Raw genomic sequence first — 14,290 nt, forward strand, 5'->3', positions numbered from 1 at the left:
GTCTCTGCAGGGCTAACCACTCAGTCCCCGCAAGCACGAAAGGTGCTCTGTTGGCAGAGGGCTTGTCAGGCCCCATGCCACAGGGGCAGTCAATGAGGACTGGTAGATCCTGATGCATCATCCTGCATCCCAGTGACATCACAGGACTCCCTGCCCCATCCCATGGGTCACTGAAGCCCTTTCAGGTAGCCCTGCTCTTTCCTTCCAGAGCCACAGGATACATGAATGGGTACCTGCCCCATGACAGGACAGGAGATTAAGTGTCTCAGAATGAACTAGTGAGCTGGATCAGCCCTGTTCCTTCCTCAGTCGTTAGGTTCCTGATGCTCAGGACTGGATAGTTCCAGCTCTAACTGGGACAAACAACCTCATTTAAAAATTCCTTCTTCTTTTCTTTTCTTTTCTTTTCTTTTCTTTTCTTTTCTTTTCTTTTCTTTTCTTTTCTTTTCTTTTCTTTTCCTTTCCTTTCCTTTCCTTTCCTTTCCTTTCCTTTTCTTTTCTTTTCTTTTCCTTTTCTTTTCTTTCTTCCTTTTTTCTTTCTTTCTTTCTTTCTTTTTTTTTGAGTAGGTGACTCTTAGATATGGTTTAAGATTCAAAGGGTAGAAGCTTTCCTTTAAAGGTTTGTCTTCATCAACATTTTTAACCTTCCCTGTGGGGCTCCCTAGAGGTCAGGCCTGTTTCAGAAATGGGAGGACTATACCCCTGTGGAGTGGGACCTGCCAAGCCCTCTGCCAACAGAGCACCTTTCGTGCTTGCGGGGATTGAGTGGTTAGCCCTGCAGAGACATGAGATGGTCAGACTGACTGAGTTGTGGGGAAGGAGGCCTTAGAAGAACAAGGCCTCATCTATGAGGGGACTTCTCAGCTGTATTTAGCCTAAACCAGGGTTCTAAAACTGGGGTTTCAGCCATTGCCTGCCTCTGCTCTGCTCCCCAATTTCCACCTTGCCTGTGTGGGACTACAGAGCTGCTCAGGGGCTTAGCATCCTCTCCACTGTGTCCTCAGCCTATCTCATGACCCTTGCTCACTGTCCCTTACACGCCACATGCCAGGCTATCCTGCTCTGAAGATCCTGTTTTGTCTCTGGGCTCTGTGTTCTTCTCTGTTTAAGCCACTTCTCTGGTTCTCAGGCCTTCTGATGTGACTGAAAGGACTAGAAAGCCTGTCCTGTCCTCTACTCTACCTTTCCATTTCTCCTTCTAGGTCACGCCCCTCCCACAGGCACTGACTGTCCCCTCAGCCCTTACAGCTGCCCCAGGCCCAGCCCCTGCCCAGCTCCTGTCACAGCCCTTGCCACTGCCCCTGCCTCAACTTCTGCCCCAGCCTTGCCCCAGCTCCTGCCCAGCCCTGCCCAGACCCTGCCCAGACCCTGCCCAGACCCTGCCCAGACCCTGTCCCAGACCCTGCCCCAGACACTGCCCCTCCCCTAGCCTCTGCCCAGCCCCACCCAGCCCCTGCCCTGGCCTTGTCTTGCATTGCAGCTCCCCAGACACCCTCTTCCCCTCGGAACCAAATGAGGTGCATCTGCAGACACTGCCCCCTCTTTGTCTCCTACTCCTCTGACTCAGAGGAGTGACTTCCCATCGCCCCCAACACCCACTTGGTTACTTATGCTTGATTCATTAAATTCACAAAGCATCTTGTGAGATTGTGACTCATAGTTTCTGGGCTTTCATTAAGGAAAAAGCCAATGGATGTACATTGAGACTGGGAAGCCAGGACGCTGCCTGGCCCTTGCCACCAGCACCCAAGGATGACCATGCCTGGCTACAGAAACTGCATTGCTCGGGTAGTGATGTGGTCTGACACAGGCTGGGCCATGAAAGAAGCAGCGTGTGGACCCCTCAGGGAGAAGAAAACTACCACAGAAGGCTGAGAGAATTTATTTCCTTAAATCCTAAAATGTTTTCAGTTTATTGGAAGAAAAGTCTATTCCAGTTGAAACCTTGGAGTGCCTACCCAGATGAAATGTTTGAGCATGCCCCTCTGTCATTTTCCATGTGTTGAAAAGGTCAAGGAAACCTGAGAAACTTCTTACCGTCACTGCCCCGAGAAGATATTGATTTCACATCAATGGACTCTTTCCTCCTGCTCTTGTGTCTGAACGAATGAGGCTCTGGGGAGTTCAAAGGAGAAACAGAAGATTGGCTTTCTGTGTACTGTGGTGTGAGCTCACACCTTTCCCGGTACTTTCCAAAGAAAATGAGAATACTGTTTAAGCTCTAGAAAGGAAATCCAAGAATCAGGAAACTACTTTCTCTGAAAATCAACAGAAAATGATCAGCAGGAAAAGAGTCTTTCTCTTCTGGGGCTTCATTACGTCGTGGAAGCAGTGTTTATTGCGGGTTCGTTTCATAACTAAAATGTCACCCTGAAAATAAAACTTAAAGGGGATGCTTGGGGGTTCATCTTGACTAAAGGACTACACTCACCTGGGTAGGGAAGCTCTGCAGAAAGAAAATCCTAGTGAAATTCACAGATAATTTGCATTAAGAAGCTGGTTGGAACCAGTTTGGGGCACTCCCGGAAAGTCAGATGTCTACAGGATCATCTGCCTTCTCTGACAGCGGGTTTCATCAAGTCACCATGTCCTGCAGGTCACGGGAAGGGAAACTCAACACTGAAATGCTGTGTGGGGCTGATGCCAAAAATCACACATCACCTGTGAGCACCACAGTGTTAAAAAAAAAAAAAAAAAGTCAAGATAACTGTGTTGGCCTCAGAAGGGTGCACTGTGGGCACATTTGTTTTCTGTGAGTAACTCCTGAATGAGAAAAAAGTGTAACCATAAGCTAGAAGTCCCCGAAGGCAACCCAAGCCCCAGTGGGAGGGGTGCCTCTCTCAGGTGCTATTACACTGTCAGATCTAAGCAGGAGAACCATGATGCACACACAATGCTGCCATAGGAATCACCAGTGGCACAAAACAAACAAACAACTGGCAAGATCGCTTAATATGGAAGAAACCAACTGTAGAGCCAAATTGTGCAGGTTCTGGCTTAGTGTGTCATCTAGTAGCTACCTAACCCTGGAGATATCCTTAACTTCTCTGTGTACCAATATCTATAAAGGGAAGATAATTAGAGTTTCTCAGAGGCTGTTAAGACCTGCGTTAATCCTGGGGTGGCCCTTAGTAGAGTGCCTGCCACACAGTAAGCCTACAGTTTTTACATGTTTAGTTACATCTGTTCATTAGCACAGCACACAAAAAACGATTCATTACAGATTATTCAAAGCCAGATGCTATTATTCTTCCTGACTTCATCTTATAGAATTATGAGCATCCATAGCAACTGAACTGGTTATAAGTTTGGAGAAGTTAGTCTCCAATGAGGGTCATTTAAATGAGAGAATTCATCATTCATTCTTAACAGAAGCCCATAGAATGAATTTAAAATCTCAATCATTAGGGGCTGGAGAGATGGCTCAGCAGTTATGAGCACTGACTGCTCTTCCAGAGGTCCTGAGTTCAATTCCCAGCAACCACATGGTGGCTCACAACCATCTGTAATGGGATCTGATGCCCTTTTCTGGTGTGTCTGAAGACATGACAGTGTTCTCATATAAAATAAATACATCTTTTTAAAAAGGGGGAGGGGTGGAATAGAAGATTTGCGGAGGGGAAACCGGGAAAGGGGATAACATTTGAAATGCAAATAAATAAAATAACCAATAAAAAAAAGTCTCAGTCATAGAAAAGAACTTAGTGGCAAAAGGGACCCTGCCTCCCATAAAAATAGTTACTTACTGAGAACCTGCTCTGCATCAGACATTGTGCTAGGTACTTTGAGTAAAACAATCATTTCATTTAATATTTACATCATTTCTGAAAGCTGCATAGTTCTATTCCCATGGTACCAATGGGAATAATAATGTACAGAAGTTGGAAAGACCAGGAAGGTAGGCCAAGGCCAAAGGGTGATAAACGGTGGACCCTGTGCATCTCAGGAGGGAGGCTGTGAGCTGATGAAGGGTCTGGGAGCATTAGCTGTGTCTCCTTTGTGTAAAATCACGCTGAGTACTGTAAGGGTTGCTTACTGCAGCTCTTTGATAGAACCTTCTAAATGTGATATAAATTTGCTGAAACACTGGAGGAAGGGTGCCTGTGTGTGCATCACCATTGTGCCACTTAAGGCTGTTCTGGCTTAGGAAATACTAGGAAGGAGGAAGAGGATAGCCTGCAGCCCAGAGCATCTCCATATCAATGGGATAGGGTAGCTTGTTCACTTTGCAAATGAAATTCTGAAAGAAAGACCAAATGAATTCTTCAAGTGTTGTCTATCCAATCATTCTGGAATCAAGGAGGACGATTGTGCAGCTGACCAGGGTCTGACCAGGTGCCCATGCAGAAGCTGATGGCTGGCAGCCGTCCTTATAGGAGAAAACACCCCAAGGCTTTAGGAATACATTCCCTGTCCCCTGTCTCCAGTGGTCAGATAGCCCCAGGCCTTCCACAAGTAGATGTTACCGGGTCTCCCTTTCACGTTGTAGATAAGGAAACCAAAGATCTGAGTGTTGTTCAGGGTCTAAGGCAGGAGCTGACATGGGTTGGTGTCCAGCCTATTTCCATTTGTAAAGTCAGTCACCATATACAACTCAGAGAGGGAACAGACATAGGTGACCCATCACTGTGTTCTCAGCTGTGCCCTAGACGCCACTCTGTGCTGGGCTCATCTGCTCTACATGGTCTCTAGCCAAGAAAAGAAAACTAAGAAGGAGAGGGATTTAGGAGGGAAGGACGCCACAAACTGAGAGACAAGATTTGTAAAGGATGCCTGTTGTTCCTCTGCTCTCTGGCCCTCTAATGCCAGCACTTAGATTTTAGCCATTCCCCAGTCTAGGGTGACAACTGTCATCTTGAACTCCAGGTCCGCCCCGCCCCCTGAGAAATGATAGACTGGTTGACAAGGCACCCCTCAGCAGAGAGTAAAAGCCAAAGCTCTCACCTGTCTGAGAGTTGTCCCCGGAGTCACGATGAATCCGGTGAATCTAGAGTCGTTGCAAAGTTTGGTAAAAAGAGAAAGAAATGTATGTCATTTGTCTCCTTCAGCAACTTAGTTAAAAAAAAAAAAAAAAAAAAAAAAAAAAAAAAAGCCCTGACGGCCTCCAGAAAGCAAGGTGTTGCACAGATTGCGTGAAAAGATGAGACACACACACACACATTGAGTGTAAGACCACAAATGCTCTAAAGCCTTCAGACACTTGGTCAGGAGCCCAAGAGCAGAAAGTGCCCGAGGGAGGGGCTCTCCAGGCAGATTCTACCTCCAGCTAGCCTCTTCTTGACAGTCTGTAGAAATGCAGAAAGACAAAGGCCAGAACTCAAGTCAAACTTTAATAAGCCAATATGTAACCTGCTCGTTTCAGGCAAGGCTATATTTGTTTTTCTGAAAGGCTGAGTTAAATCTAAAATTTCTGTTTTTGGAACCGTTCCTTAAAGGTTTTTCAAACACTCTTCCATTGCCGACAGAGTCAACTGTTTCCTCACGAAACAGTGTTGCCTGCACTTCGGATGCTGTTTAGCACCTAGTTCTTTCTCATTATCGGGTTTGCTTCATGCTAATGATTTAGTGCAGATGTTCAATAGACATCAGTCAAAGGGCCAAATGAAGTCATCAACACTAGAAAGAATATACACGTTTTCTGTGGACTCTGCATTTCTTGCGTGTACAATTGACTAAGGCACTGCTGGTGGGCACGTGGCCATTTGTACTTAGAATCTCACGGTTGCTCTGCTAAATCCATCTGCTTCCATCCAGGGTACAGGGCCGTCAACCTGTGCAGCGCTCAGTGAAGAGGCAAGGTTAAGTTTATCACAGCAGGTGAATGCGGGGTTGGGGGGGGGGAGCTGTCAGTTAAAGACTAGCGTGACTTAGCAACATCAACTATGATGGCCTGAAAGCTCCCTTATTTATGTCAGACACAGGTAAAACAGGCTTCATGGAACCATTGACGAATCAGATAGAGTCTGGGGAGATGGCTCCATTGGTGAAGTGGCTGCCCCATGAAGCCTGAGCTCAGATCTCTAGGTTCCATGTAAAAATCTAGGTGTGGTGACATTTATCTGTAATTCCTGTGCTTCCGGATAGAGAGAGGCAAATTCCTACAGCCCACTGGCCGGTTCAGTCCGGCTGAACCATTAAACTCTAGGTTCGGTGAGAAGACTTGACTCAAACAAATGAGGTAGGGAGTGACTGAGGAAGACACCCCATGTTAACCTCTGGCTTCCACGTGTACCTGCATGTGAATCTGCATGCACACACACATGCACACGCTCACCTGATCATGCACACAAACACATGAAGATAGCCAGGTAAATCTGAGCTTCTAGAACTAGGCTTCCTACAAGCCCTTCTGCTCGTCCATTTCACTTCCTCACACAACATCAATACAAAGCCCTCCACGCACCTGTGATATCATGGTCACGTTAGTCAGGGCTTGTGATTCTCACCTCAAAATTACTGTATCTTTTCTTATTTCTTGCATGAGCATCATTGTATATTTTCCTTCTGGAATAAAGACCATTTTCTACAAACCTATTAAGGCCAAATGCACATTTTTTATATGTTCAATATTAATGTTTCATTTTGTCAATCAGATCTGGCTTAAAAGCTTTTCTCTTTAATCAAAATATAAATACCTCTAGGAGCAGAGCCTATGACTTCCCATACTATAAAAAAAATCAATGGTAATAAGCCCACCTCTGCCTCAACTCCCTTTTCCCATTTCTCATAGGCTCACACACAGGTCATCAATATGGCTCCCACGACCTACACTGTGGACCATGCGTTCTGTCAGGAGTGGAGCTCTCTCAGCCCTGATTTAGGATTTAAAATGTGATCCATCCACTGATAGGGGTAGACCAGGGAGGGAGAACACAGGCATGTTTCCACGCCCTGGGATGTCTCTGGCCCATCTTTTCCCACATTTGTTGTTGCCCTTGGTACTTTGAGCTGAATTTGCTGCCTCTACATCAGCACAGTGGCCTCAGCTGGGCTCTGTACCTTCTGCCAGAGCAATGGCCAGAGGTTATCCAGACTTTACAGCCAGAGTCTCCCAGGCTGAGTCAGCCTCTGCACCAGGAGGCTACATTGTGACCCACTTCACAATCCTCTGTTCATAGGACAACTGGGAGCCCTGCCTCCCATGACATCCTACCAGTCTTGGGTTTTTCATGAAATTCTCTGATGATAACCAACATGCCTCATCCGAGTATCCACACTTGGTAAAAAATATCCCCACTCAGAAAAAGAGTTTCTTCCCAAGATCTAAAAGTATTAATTTTATAACTCGGTAGAAAATATTCCGAAAAGATTAACCCTTAGTGGAACTCACGGAGAATGCAGACAACGATTAGGTAGCTCCATAGTCTCTGATGGGTCCGGGAGACGCTCAGAGACTTGAGCATCTAGGGGTGATGTTTGCCCCATGACAGCAGCTGTTTTGCATGTTAGCTGAGTGCTGGCAGCTTGAAAGCTTGCAATTGTGGCTTTACAACCCTTCCAGAGAAGCGGCCATTTCCTTGGACATGCAGGAAGGGGAGGCTGAACTGTAAAGTTTGGTATCCTGCCCATGTCTCCCCACTGGTAATGCATAGAACTGTAACCACGCTTTCTTCTCTAGTTGAAGAGCCAATCAGCTTGGTTACAAGCCTCTTCAGCCAAAGCCTCAGAAGTGTTGTCCCAGTCCTGGCTTGTCATTGTAGGGCCTGAAAATACCTCACCGATCAGCACAGCTTTCCCCCTGAATTCTGGGGAGGCACATACTTAGTCATGTGTGTGCTTTAGCAAAACCAGGAGTCACCATCCTCAGACCTATCACTTGCTCTAGAGCACAGTGGTTTTCTTCTTGAAAAGCTTTAAATGCTGTGTGACCCAGAGGCCTGTGTACAACAGCTGCTACCACCAGATCCACAGGCTTTCAAAGAAGTCGTTTCTGCAGAGAATTCGACTCTCCCTAGCCTGTGAAACTGTCAGAGCTCAGAGATGTGATTTCTTTTCCCAGCAAGTCCTTGAGGGTGGCAGCTTGTGTGTGTGTGTGCACTGCAGTATAACTATAATCTTAAACCTTTAGTTAAAATATTATAGGTTTCTACAACATTTGCTAGCCTGTGATTATATGCTTCATTGACTGATGCCTGGTCATGCTCAGCTTTGCATGACGCATCTTTCCTTTCTGAGGGGTTTTTATTTTGCCATGGTCCTAGAGTTAAAGCCAGGTTCTTGGTCATGAAGGACAAATTCTCTATTACAGCTTCTGCTTCTAATTATGCTCAACTCTAGAGAGAGAGAGAGAGAGAGAGAGAGAGAGAGAGAGAGAGAGAGAGAGAGAGATTGATTGATTTCAGGGTCATTTGTTCCTTAGAGAATATTAATTTAAAACCTATCCTCGGTTTACTGTGGTATGAAAGCCCTTAGGTTCACAGAGATCCCCTGCTTCTTAAACTGTGGGTCACAATTGCATTCGGGGCCATGGAACTGAATGTGGGAAGCATAAAATGTTTGAGAGTTGTAAAAGGCTTCTGAATTCACAGTGACCAAAATTAATTTTGAAGTCAGCACATAATAAATCCAGGAGTTCCCAGCAGGGCTGGGCTGGTCTGCACCACAGAGCTTCTTGAAGGCTTGGTTCTGAAGGCCAACAGGTACAGTTTTCCCTGTGTGCGCTGCCACTCATATGCTGACTGACACTAGGCTGCCTGCCGTACCTCAGCCCCGGTTCCGGGCCTGTGTATGGTGTGGATTGCTGTCATTTTTCTGTTCAGATGGAAACATTAATTATAGAAAAAAGGATTTCCTATTTCTCTACCATTGTTCTTCAGCATGTAAATATCAATTAGTATCCCTTTGGCCTGAATTGTGTCTGAATGTTTGATTTTTGGAGTAAAACGTCATGGTTTTGTTGTCTTCCTAACAGAGTTGGCTTAGAACAGGCTGGATGGGACCCTCCTCATTGGTTCCCAGTTTAAAATGCTGTCAGCTGTTAACAGGCATATTCTCTCAGACATCAGCTCAACAGACTCAAGTCTCAGCACATTCTTCATGAGTCCTGGGCAGGGCTAAGACAGGATTTCCCGAGGCTTCTGAGATGGTCCCAAGCATACTTCTGGCATTTTGTACTATGTATTTTTGTAAGCTGGTGTTTTCAACATTGATAATTATAAAATCAAAATATCAGTCAACAAAGTTATCTATATCCTGTAGTATCAAATGTTCAGCCAACGTTTAGCCCTTTTTGTAAAAGCAAACATTGATCCACTTGGTATACAAATTTGCTGTTGTCTTTAATACAGTTAAAAGTATGCATATATCAAAGAATTGTTTTAAATTCTCTTTGTGATGAATTCTCAGTAAACGACTGACTTATGCACCTATTTTTCTTTACCTATCGTGGGTAAAAACTTTCAGTGGAAGGGTTTGTAACATTTTTAGACCCATCCTATGGGGGACAGAAATGCCAGACGTCGTGAAGCTAGGTGAGTTGCAGTGATACTGAATTTAATAGTTTTTCACGTTTTCAGGGATTCCATTAGCTTTATGAATCTCTATCAAGTCCTTCAATATGTAACTTTCTACATTTGAAGACAGACCATCTCCCTTCCTCACCCACCAGAATGGCTAGGAAGAAACTGTCAAGGCTAAACACTTGGAATACTCATATCTTGGAAGGAGAATAAAATTATACAATCAAGGCTGACACTTATGTACCCATTTATAGAAACATCTCTATGACAAAATATTACCTTGGTAAGAAAAGACATCTTATCACAAAAGTAACTCATTCAAGGATGCTCAAAGAACTCCAGGGCCAAAAACAGCCCAGGATTCTATTATCAGGAAATAGACTGAAAACCAAAAACAAACAAAAAAGCAAAACAACCCCCCCCTAACAAATAGGAAGGTGTTATTGGAACACATAGCCCAGGCGAGTCTCAGAAAGCTTCCGGTGAGCAAAAGAAGCCAGACAACAGACCACAGACTGAATGAAGTTCTAGCAAGCCTATTATTAAACAATGTAGAATAAGGTCTTCAGGGAGCAGGGAGGGAAGGGGTGCAGGGAAGGACCCTCAAGGGAAGGAACTTTTACGAGGATAACATTTGATTTTTCTCTTTGTTTTTGATAATATGGGAGTTAGAGAAATGTCCTTCAAACTCAAGGGAAAATGTAAGATTGTCCATTTTCTACCTTAAAAAGTTATTAAATGTATGTGTTATTAAAAGTTAATATGCATGCTGATAGGACATGCAGTAAGATACACTGATGTGTGCCCAATACTTAATCGTTGGCAAACATAAAAAAATAAAAAATAAAAAAGGAGTCCATGAAGGATGGTTTCAGGACCTTAGGTGGAAATATGATGGAGTCACGTGTTAACTGTGGGACTGAGGTAGTGAGTGAGTGAATGGGGAGTCACTTACATGCCTTCCAGTTGTTTCATTAAGATACTTTTTAAAAATTTAAACTTTACCCCCCCATATATATTTTTTCATAAGAAAGTATTGGGTGGTGCATGCTTTTATCCCAGCACTCAGTGGTGGGGGAGGCGGAGGCGGAGGCGGAGGCGGAGGCGGAGGCGGAGGCGGAGGCGGAGGCGGAGGCGGAGGCGGAGGCGGAGGCGGAGGCGGAGGCAGGTGGATCTCTGTGAGTTTGAGGCCAGTTTGGTCTATATAGTGAGTTCCAGAACAGCCAGGGCTACGTAGCAAGACCCTATCTCAAAGCAGCAACAACAAAATAATAAAATAAAATAGAACCCTCCCCCACTTCCCATTGGCCTTAGGGTCACTGACTATATAACCAGTCAGTGAGACTCACCCTTGGGGCCTGGCTCTGGCTAGCTCTCCATGCACTGCTGAGCACAGCCGTGCTACCTTGAGCTCTCAGGTCTCTGCTAGGAAGTTCTCAATCTGCTCTCTTGGCCTTGCCTTGTCCTGTAGGTCTTGTTCATGTGTGACTCCCATCAGGAATGTTTTAATATTTCCTTTTCACTTTAGTCCCTCATGGGGTCGTGAGGTCAAGGCCTTCTTCAGTCATGTGCTCTCAGTGGATGTTTCTGAATGACCTAATACAGCCTGTGCCCTTGCATCTGTGACTAATCTGTCCCCAGCTGCTTGTATGGAGGTTATACCTAACTTGATTACTACATCTGCGTCTGCGGCATAGTGGCCACTAAGTATGCAATGGATCCATATGAGACCGAGGTCCTTACCAGTGGTAAAGGCATCACTTTTAATGATTTGGCCATCACATTAGTCTTTGCTAATTATGTATAATACTTCTGTCACTAAAGTTACTAGTACATAAAGTTTCACAGTAAAACACAGATAAAGCAATTTTTATAAAATGTCACTTTTAAAAGTGAGAAGCAAATACAGAGAACAATATGTCCCTTTTCTCTGATAATGCCAAATTTTATAAAGGAGACAAATCAAGGCCACCATCGATACCAGAGCACATGCTCAGCCCTGTCTGGGCTCCCTGAGCCTCTGAGAGCATCTCTGTGACACATTGTACCATGGCTCTCATCATATAATGAACAGCTTTAAAACAAACAAACAAACAAACAAAAATAGTGCTTACATCTATCCACACATCTTTAATAACATGGGAAGTGACAGCAATTCTTCTCGGTTGTTGTCCTACTTTGGTTCTTCCATCGCTGGGATAAAACTTGTGGTGGCCACTAAATAGGCGATGACCACAGAGGCGCACTAATTATTGGTCCCCTCAGACTGCTTTCTTATACAATCCAGGATTACATGCCCAGAAATGACTCCACCCACAATAGGCTGGGCATTCCCACATCAGTCATTAATCAAGAAAATGCCTTATAGACATACACACACACACCCTAGGTCTATCTCTAGAAATACCACCCAAACTGATAGAAATCAGATTTGACCAGGGAAGACCCCCTGAATATCCTGACTATAGATAGTGAGGAGAAAATCAGAAGATTCGAACAAAGAGGTGATAGATTGCTGGTCCCTCTATTTGGGAGTCATTCTAAAACTGACTATGACATAAAAATGTCTCCAGCCAAAACTTCATGCATGGACAATAAATCTTGTTGTCTACGGAATGTTCATGCCTTAGATTACATGCTACCATTTCAGATGGCATGAATGGAGACTTACATTGCAGTTTGGTTATATAATCAAAGCAGAACATAATATATACAATCAAATAGACAGATAGATGTCTTTCTTTCTCAGAGAGTAGACAAATCATTCTTAATTGATCTGTACACCTTGCACATTCCATACAAATGTTTTTATAAAACTATCTATTGCTTGTAGAGGTTTATATGTTACAGAATGGGACACCCCCCCCCACACACACACACAGCAGCCCTGAGAAGATCCACCTTCAAGGATGTTGAGATACCTGCACTACCTCGAACTGTCTCAATGCTGTTTCCTCAAAAGACTTGCTTCCAGAACAACTCCAAAGAACATTGCTGATCTCACTTCGTCCAGCCTTACAGACTGATCCAGTCAGGACTTCACTTAACCCTGAACTTTCACAGCATCCAGAGACTGGACAACAAATAGCAGCTAGCTTTCTTTTGATGTAACCATTTTCCCAATTTCCTTGGGTCCCCCAAAAAGGAATTCTATGTCCAATGTTAGCAGAAGGCAATCATAAAAAGCCTGTCATCCTAGTCCCTTAAGATGGGGTGGGTGGTTTTGGTAATTTTATGAATTATAGATATGTTTTCATTTAAGGGGATGGTTACAAGTCATGGTCTTGGATTGGGAAGAAATTAAATAGGGAGTTTATACTCAGGATTTCCATCCCTCTTTTCCTTTTCTATACCCTTCTTTCTTAGATCAAGCTAAGGGATTTGAGAAGAAAATTGGGGAATATAGGAATATCATAAAATAATAAGATAAAGGATAGATTACTAAATATACTCTTTAACTTTGAGCTATTGTTGTTCTCAATTCTGTTATTTTGTTACATTGGTATAAAATGTTGTATATTTCTATAGGTTTAAGGTTTTTATTGGTAAATCTGGTAAATTTACGGTTAATTTTGTTACAATATAACGTATGTATTTTCAACTCTTATATAGGTGTTATGCCGTGTGGCTCATTTGAAAATGCAAGGTTTCGTCCCAGCCCTTTTAGTAGCTGCTATTGCAAACTATTAGAGATGGTTAAGAAATACAAGTTAATAAGACAGTCAAAGTCACGGTCATGTCAGATACTAGTCTAGATCATCAGAGAAATATGCATCCTGGATTGAACAGGTATCTGAAGGCCGGCAATATTTGCTTGTTCAGATATGCTATGAATAGATAAATATCCTATGAATAAATGGTCCTCAGAGACTTACAGAATATATCATTTAAAGATTTTTTTTATTATTAATTTAAGGCTTTTTTTTGACATTGAGACATGCCAGCTCCTAGCAGAACCCCATTTGACTTGGAAGAAGATGATGAGCATTGAAGGAGCTGTATTTGGAGATGGCTTCATTTGTGGCAAGCTCCTCACTGGGTAAAGAAAATGCCCCAACTTCATCTGCATACAGAATGCTCTCCAGAAAGGACAAACAACAGAGGGGAGTCAACTGCCAAATCTGCCAAGATAGGGCAAGCAAGCACTTCATAGTTCCTGCTTCTCAGATGTCTGTCAGCTACACTGGGCCAGAAGGCTGAAAATAGATGCTCTGACTTTATAGAGGTTATTGGGGACAGTCCTGGAAGCACCTGTCGCAGTCATTTCTATAATTTTTGGAAGCTGTGTCCATGTACTTCCTGCATATTCAGGTAATATTTATTCCTTTTCAGGTCTCTGGTGGGGTTGAAGTCTAGATAGTCAGAGTCTCACAATTAAACATAAGTTATAAAAGATCTAGGGAAATGTTTTAAAGTCTCAGGAGATGTTTTAATGTTGGTAATTACAAATTAGGAAAGTTAGAGGATTTAAATGATTGTATATAAAAAACATGGTTTGGATACAGAACTCTAAACTTACTAGGATAAGAAAGAGAATATAATAATTTCTCCTGAGTTGCTAAATACAAACAGATTGGACTTTTTGAATGTAACTCTTATCTAGTCCTTTTCATTATTTTCCATACTGTATGTTGTTTATTATTATTATTATTATTATTTTTTTTTTTTATTTTTTTATATTTTTATTATATATTTTCCTCAATTACGTTTCCAATGCTATCCCAAAAGTCCCCCATAGCGCCCCCCCACTTCCCTATCCACCCATTCCCATTCTTTTGGCCCTGGCATTCCCCTATATTGGGGCATATAAAGTTTGCAAGTCCAATGGGCCT

At 43.4% G+C, this 14,290-nt stretch overlaps 1 protein-coding gene across 6 annotated transcripts in view; it reads right to left on the reverse strand.

Moving 5' to 3' along the window:
- Positions 1–14,290, reverse strand: part of Pde8b (phosphodiesterase 8B) — a 225,356-nt gene that overhangs the window by 23,617 nt on the left and 187,449 nt on the right. For all 6 annotated transcript variants that reach the window (XM_021181135.2, XM_021181134.2, XM_029468248.1 and 3 more), the window contains 2 exons: positions 4,945–4,987; positions 2,038–2,115 (listed from right to left, as the gene is read on the reverse strand). In XM_021181135.2, the coding sequence (XP_021036794.1) occupies positions 2,038–2,115; positions 4,945–4,987 (121 nt within the window). The remainder of the gene's footprint in view (positions 1–2,037; positions 2,116–4,944; positions 4,988–14,290) is intronic.

Source organism: Mus caroli, chromosome 13 (genome assembly GCF_900094665.2).
Source record: "Mus caroli chromosome 13, CAROLI_EIJ_v1.1, whole genome shotgun sequence".
Taxonomy (NCBI): Eukaryota; Metazoa; Chordata; class Mammalia; order Rodentia; family Muridae; genus Mus; species Mus caroli.